Below are 7,779 nucleotides of genomic sequence, written 5' to 3'. Positions count from 1 at the left end.
GGGGGGGGGGGGGGTGCAAATTGAGAAGGGGATGGAATAGAAGTGGGACAAAATGAAAAAGGGACAAATCGGAAAAAGACAAAATGAGAAGGAATGAAATGGGGAAGTGCAAAATGGGAATACATGTAGAACTGGGAATAAACCCTATGTTCCACATTTTTGGACATTGGAGTTGATTATATATTTTCTTCTGTGCTCAGTTCTTCCCGTTAATATGTACTTGTAAACCAAAATACGGCATATCACGTGCAACGATTATAACATAACATGAAAGCAACACCCGAACTGTCAAATATTTGTCAATTGTCTTAAATAATTTTCATAAATATTAATTATTAACTTATAAATAGTTAATAAACAAATTCATCAAGTTTTGATTGGATTCAAAACTACATTAGATTTCATAACACTTTATTTCTACATATAGAGAAAAGATCGTATTGATCAAAAGAAAAGAAAAAGAAACAGTGCTAGAAGATAGCTGTAGATGAGGATACCTGTAAATAAAGATAGCTGTAGATGAGGATACCTGTAAATAAAGATAGCTGTAGATGAGGATACCTGTAAATAAAGATAGCTGTAGATGGGGATACCTGTAAATAAAGATAGCTGTAGATGAGGATACCTGTAAATAAAGATAGCTGTAGATGAGGATACCTGTAAATAAAGATAGCTGTAGATGAGGATACCTGTAAATAAAGATAGCTGTAGATGAGGATACCTGTAAATAAAGATAGCTGTAGATGAGGATACCTGTAAATAAAGATAGCTGTAGATGAGGATACCTGTAAATAAAGATAGCTGTAGATGAGGATACCTGTAAATAAAGATAGCTGTAGATGAGGATACCTGTAAATAAAGATAGCTGTAGATGAGGATACCTGTAAATAAAGATAGCTGTAGATGAGGATACCTGTAAATAAAGATAGCTGTAGAAATACATAGTTGTAGAAATACATAGTTGTAGATAAAAATTGATGGCGATAAAGATAGCTGAAACAGTAGGTTATTAATCTATTCATGGCTACAGATACAGATAGCTGTAGATAAAGATAGTAATAGATAAAGATAGCTATAGTTGTAGATAAAGATAACTATACATGAATATAGTTGTAGATAAAGATAACTATACATGAATATAGTTGTAGATAAAGATAGCTATACATGAATATAGTTGTAGATAAAGGTAGCTATAGATAAATATAGCTGTAGATAAAGTTAGCTATAGATAAATATAGTTGTAGATAAAGGTAGCTATAGATAAATATAGTTGTAGATAAAGATAGCTATAGATAAATATAGTTGTAGATAAAGTTAGCTATAGATAAATATAGCTGTAGATGAAGTTAGCTTTAGATAAATATAGCTGTAGATGAAGGTAGCTATAGATAAATATAGCTGTAGATGAAGTTAGCTTTAGATAAATATAGTTGTAGATAAAGTTAGCTATAGATAAATATAGCTGTAGATGAAGTTAGCTTTAGATAAATATAGTTGTAGATAAAGTTAGCTATAGATAAATATAGCTGTAGATAAAGTTAGCTTTAGATAAATATAGCTGTAGATAAAGTTAGCTATAGATAAATATAGCTGTAGATAAAGTTAGCTATAGATAAATATAGTTGCAGATAAAGATAACTATAGACAGCTGTAGATAAAGTTAGCTATAGATAAATATAGCTGTAGATAAAGTTAGCTATAGATAAATATAGCTGTAGATAAAGTTAGCTATAGATAAATATAGTTGTAGATAAAGATAACTATAGACAGCTGTAGATAAAGATAGCTATAGATAAATATAGCTGTAGATAAAGTTAGCTTTAGATAAATATAGCTGTAGATGAAGTTAGCTTTAGATAAATATAGCTGTAGATGAAGGTAGCTTTACATAAAATAAGTAGGTTTAATCAAAGATAGCAATAGATAAAGAGTCATTATATTTTGATCATGTTGAGGGGCAAGTTGATCTTTTCCCTATTATTGTGCCCCAGTCATGCGGTTTGATCTCATTGCCCAAGTCGACCAATGATGGTACTGTCTCGCTAAACAGATAACAATAGCCCTCGGTTTCTCGTAAACTTAAACATTCTTCCATCTCGTCACATTTATCGATACATCTTTGAAGAGTGTAACCAGCTATTTGGAATATCACGTATGATGGGGATACATAACACCCACGGCTTGGACTTCGTGTGAATCTTCGATACGCGCAGTTCAACTCCTCACATTTTACATCACATCCAGCGCTATTGGTTATACCAGGAATGTAACTGTACAATTCTATGAAATAACTATTCAACAAGTAACATTCTGAAAAGCAAATAATAATAATAATAATAATGATAAGCAACAACTCCTTATTATACATTGGTCAGAATAAGGTCCAGTTGCCTACACGAAATAGCATACAACTGAGCAAATATTTATAGGAAATCTCAACCAATCAAATCAAATCTCTCGTTATAAGACAGAAAAGAAGAGTGTCATTAAATTAAATGTTTTGAGTAAGCTGACAGAAAATCAAAATCGTACTGTGTTTTGATTACATGACCTTCATTTCCGTTCTACCGATCTGATTGGTCAGATTTAAATACCGCCAATCTCATTTCCATGCCCACAAAAAGAAGTATAGTGGGTTTTGTTTAATACGGGTTAATAAGACCATGTCAAAACCCGTACTCGTGATGAGATGCACCTGAGTAAATTTTAAATATGGCCTATGATGGCACAAAAAAATGAAACCTGTTCTTTTCCTATAGTTTTTTACGATGCGTGTTCCGGTTAGGTTTTTGATCTGGCTTCACATGTAATGTCATCAATATAATCAACTTAAATGACACACCTTAACGAAAAGGTCATGCTAAAAACAATTTCCTCAAAAGCCTGTACTTTATTTGTTTGACGAAAGCTTCTTAAAGCCCACAAATTACAAACAATAGAATCGATATACACGTACCTTCTATCAATGCTAGCTTGCAGCTTTTGACTACACATCTAATGCTTAATCTCTGTGTTAGAGTTTGTAAGTTCGGCATTTTAAATCAATACAGCTATTTGATACTGATTTTGGCAACTTGTTTTCTGTGGGCGTCGTATACCAGTTTTGACACGGTCTTATTAACCCGTATTAAAATGAACCCACTAAACTTCGTTTTGGGGCGTGAAAATGAGATTGTTGGCATTTAAATCTGACCAATCAGATCGGTAGAACAGAAATGAGGTTATGTAAACAGAGCACAACACCACTTTGCTATCGTCCATTTGAAAGGATTAGAACACATTCTTTCCAAGTAAATATTCAATTCTTTAACGAAAATCTTACTAAATTCTGCACCGTACGTACATCATCAAAATGGCACGCTGCTTTCGTTTGTTTAGGTTCGCAAACAAAGCATCATAACGAGTGATTTGTTTTTATTTGCTGAAATTTGCTACCAATACAGTAGGGCCAATTTTGATTGGACAATATTTAGCTATGAATACGTAATTTTTCCCACTTGTGTTACCACGGCCCCGAGGAAGAATGGCGAATCAGTCAGTATCTCAGTCAGATAAAGATATTATATAATATAATCAGATCTAGTTTACCAAATACTATTTACTACATTAAAAAATATAATTTAGCTAGATGTCGCTTTCTTTTCTTTTATATATTATCTTAAAATTTTTTTTTACCTTCACATGTCCAACTTGTCGTCCAATCTCCAGTGCCATTACATGTCACAGTTCCCATATCTTCCAGTGTACCTCCACATGTAAAATCATACACTGCCCCGACTTCTCTGGACGTTATATCAGAGTCCAAAGCACCGTTTATTATAACAGGGTCTGACGTACATTGAACTGAAATCATTCCGTAATATAATATAGTGAAAGGAGTTTAATGTCATGTTTACACGTATTTATGTAACATTTTGAATTAATTCAAGGACGAGTTTTGAAATATATGAAAGGCTAGGAGCACGACATAAAGTGAAATTACTGGAAATGTGAAAAACCTGGTGACAAATCAGTCTGAAGTAACTATTGTAACGTGTACTTGTCTTTTTGCGGTGTAGGTTCGAAAAAACTTCAATGGAAGACATTTTAATTATGCCTCTATCATTGATCATCCAAGCCAATCGCGGTTCTATTATTATAAAACAACAAAAAACAGAATGTTAAAACTCTAAGGCTGAAAGTATCTCCAAAATACAAATATACGCTAGAAAAACTCCCTTAAAGCCTTAAACAAGCAATTGTGCATGAATATTATATGATAATTTGCTTTTTCAACTAATGTCGACAATAATAGTGGACATAAAACTTACCAGCATCAGTGAAACCAACTGTTGTTAACCATATACCAACAAGTACCAATAAAACAGAGCACAAGCATTTATTCATCTTTCTTGATTTATAAACTAAAGTTACTGTTTAGAGTTTTGCTTCTCCTTCCTGCTTTCAAGTGATTTGACTCGATTTTCATCTTCAACCTATGCAAAATTATTATAAAACACCATCGTTCAACAGATGTTAATTAAACACAAGTATATAATATTCTGTTACTAAAGTTACAGTTACTGAAGCCTTAATTCGTTTTTTCATGAATTCAAAATACACACCATGAATATGAAATATGGGAAACAAAACTTTGAAGCGTATAATTTATTCTTATTGCAATAGCAGGCAGTTATCGAAGCAATAAATATGTATGGTTATTTTTTAATCGAATTTTGATGGTTTTGAATATACACTATGAATTATATTGGGTAACAGGTTTCTACTTATTATATTTTTATCTGCATATCAGTCTTGTAAGCGATGTTGAAAATTCAAACTTTACTCAAATTCGGGCATTGACAGGGACCATCTTCCTTTGATACAAACAGACAGATACAAAATAACAAATATTCTGAAAAGAAATCTAGATATTTTCTCCGTGTCAAGGTGCGAACTATATTTAATTTCGTTAAAAATTTAGTTAGATAAACTCATTAAAATTGAATGTAGTTTAAGATAGCTTTAGATTGAGATAGCTATAGAAAGAGATAGCTTTAGATAAAGTTAGTTTTATATATCGGGCATCAAAATACGCTCATCTTCCCCAAATATAAGAAAGAATTTGGGTGAAGAGTTATTTACATATTATATTCATCATAAACCGCAATATCAGCGTTGTTTGGCCTAACGTCTATTTCATGAGTAACTTTAAATGGCCATATCAATTTGTATTGGCCTTTAAATCCCCCAAAAATGAAACTTTTGCTATTTTTGATGTTGGCGTAATTCGTATGTGTGTTAGCTCTTTGTAAGCGACACCAATTTCATAATGGCATAGATTCAACCGAGGGAAATGTTAAAGAAATATTTTTTGTAATTTTATGATATTGACAACAGCCTACCATTTGTGAACAATTTTGATAAAATGGAGAGATCTTTGAATTATTAACGCAATAAAAACTTCATTGTAAAAAAAGTATTGGCAATTTAAGTTTATAACCTTGTGGCAATAAAATTGTGTATCCGTTTAGCAAATTCCTGTTTGATCTAATATTTTTCCCGTTAGTGTAACTGGGTCGATCTACGAGAATTGGATCTTATTTTCATTCCCGTTTGAGCTACTGATTGGGATAAAAAAAACGAGAAATTAAACAAAAATGCGCCACCCTCGGATAATACCGCGTGTGTAACTTCCGGTTTGAATTTTTTCTTATGGGGTGATTCAAATTATTACTATAGATAATCTGTAAGGTTTTTGTCTACATGTATGAATTGCACCGGAAGCAGGGTCGCCCAAGGTGATTTTGAAAAACCAGAAGTTCTCACGACCAGATCATAAGTGATTTTACAATTTGGATGACGCAGTTTTATTTGTATTGGCATTCTGTCTTTATAAATTGTAATTTTCAGATCGATCCGATAATTAGCGCCTAGGTAGAAAATTTCAAAATTGTAAATGCAATTTTTTTGTCTATAAAAATTTTCTAAATTTTAGACTTCTATTGCATTAGATAGGCCTACATCTTGTTACAAAGAGCATAAAATCAAATAAGCTCTACAGCCTCCAAATCAAATTTTTGTACATTATGTAATATGTCACTTCCGGTTTAGTTTCATATATACCCCATCTTACCATGCGTTTCGTATGAGACAGGGCCATACCACTAAGTGCATTGGACCTAGTTCTGACTCATCTGAAGTTATCATTATCAACTGGAAATGATAACCCATCACTTGTTTGAAGAGTATTACACAAAATTCAGTTCAATTGTATTTTTGTTAACCATTATCAATATTTTCCTTGTCAGATGAATCTTTCTAAATAAGCTTGTGATACCACAAATATTACAACAAGGCGAGGTCCTTGGTTACAGCTCTTGATATACTTTATACACAATAACATCATTATAAAGGTAAAATCTCTATATGTATGTATGCCTTTGTGTTGGTTGGATTTTAAAATATGCTAAAACTAGAACTGACGGTTGGCTAATGATGAGTATATCTCAATACAAATTTATTTTTTATCGAATTTATAATACATTTATACTCTATTGATATATTTATAATCTGTAGGTTGCATTATAACAGGTCCAATTTGATGTACATAATATTTACCAGTAACAAGTCAACCACGTGTTACAGAGTTATTTGTTATTTCGTCTTTTGTAAAATTGTGCATATTTCACATCAATCATTTCTTACACTCAATGCCAAAAAGGTTTGTACCGTGTTTCCAATCAAATCAATTGATGGTATATATCTAACTTGATCAGTGGGATTGTGAAAAACATGATACACAAATCCACAGTTGAACATTTGAAGCAGACCAAAATGGACAGAAATTTTGTTCCGATTACACAAAGCGATTCTATATAGATGACAAAAACTTTCTCTACGACAATCAATATTGTAGTGTACAATCCAATCAAATCGCTCCATTTGCAACCTTCTGTGATACAAGAAAAGTTCCTAATGATATTAGATAATGCCCGTAATACCTTTCGGTATTTGACATTGGGGAAGTGACCAAAATCATTCTTTTCATTCCTTCACTGTTGTCTTCGCACAATGGCCGGTAAATCGATATTGTCTGAATTTTATTTTCAAACTGAACTTGAAAAAACAGTAGAATATTAAGTTTAGAATTACTGCGCTAATAGAAAAGCCACATTTTACCAATAAGGTAGATCAATCATTTTTAGAAACAAGTTGTTTTCCATTGGATTCTTGTGAATATTGCGGTTTATGATGATTCCATCCATATTTTAATTCAGTTCTCTCCGTGTTATTCAATCTACTGTATGGGCGAACTGTACTAGTGAAATACGACTTATCATCCTCGAATTTTTCCCACACGTTACGTTTTTTACTCGTTCTCCTTGTGAACGCTTCGATCTTGGAAATCTGCACCGGTGTTTTGCAGCGTGTGCGCAATCGTCTCATATAACCTGGTTTTTCTAAATCTTCAATTTCCTCCGAAGTCATACCGACAATTTGTGGTTTAAACTTAGAAGATGGCGGACGTTCAACGAGAATCATGGGTTCATAGTTCAACACTTGACTTCTGCGTACAAAATAGTCTTTAACCTGATTGGCTTGAAGTTTCATTCTCCTCATTTCCGACTTGAGTTTGGTTAATTGAGAATTTAACAGGGGATCTTTCTTGGTATTCAAGTTGATCAAACATTCTCCAAATTTAGAATCTTTAGGATGTCTAGCTGTTAGAAGAGCCGTTTCCATATCTTTCTTTCGAGCGCGGGGAATTCCTATGGCGTCACGTGCTCTCCTGTCCAT

The 7,779-nt window shown here is 32.7% G+C and overlaps 3 protein-coding genes across 3 annotated transcripts; all 3 read right to left on the bottom strand.

Moving 5' to 3' along the window:
- Positions 1–470: 470 nt before the first annotated feature.
- LOTGIDRAFT_107256 (hypothetical protein) lies at positions 471–1,070 on the bottom strand (the record flags this gene model as incomplete). Its single annotated transcript, XM_009063971.1, has 1 exon — positions 471–1,070. A coding segment is annotated over one exon (600 nt), but the record flags the coding sequence as incomplete, so codon positions are not given.
- An 875-nt stretch (positions 1,071–1,945) lies between these two features.
- On the bottom strand, positions 1,946–4,386 carry LOTGIDRAFT_154772 (hypothetical protein; the record flags this gene model as incomplete). Its single annotated transcript, XM_009063970.1, has 3 exons — positions 1,946–2,310; positions 3,676–3,843; positions 4,311–4,386. 3 exons carry the CDS (start codon positions 4,384–4,386, stop codon positions 1,946–1,948), a joined length of 609 nt encoding a protein of 202 aa, XP_009062218.1.
- A 2,787-nt stretch (positions 4,387–7,173) lies between these two features.
- On the bottom strand, positions 7,174–7,779 carry LOTGIDRAFT_154771 (hypothetical protein; the record flags this gene model as incomplete). Its single annotated transcript, XM_009063969.1, has 1 exon — positions 7,174–7,779. One exon carries the CDS (start codon positions 7,777–7,779, stop codon positions 7,174–7,176), a length of 606 nt encoding a protein of 201 aa, XP_009062217.1.

This window comes from Lottia gigantea (assembly GCF_000327385.1).
Source record: "Lottia gigantea unplaced genomic scaffold LOTGIsca_6, whole genome shotgun sequence".
In the NCBI taxonomy this organism is placed as follows: Eukaryota; Metazoa; Mollusca; class Gastropoda; family Lottiidae; genus Lottia; species Lottia gigantea.
Note: the sequence above shows the minus strand (reverse complement) of the source record. Positions and strands in the feature narration are given on the sequence as shown.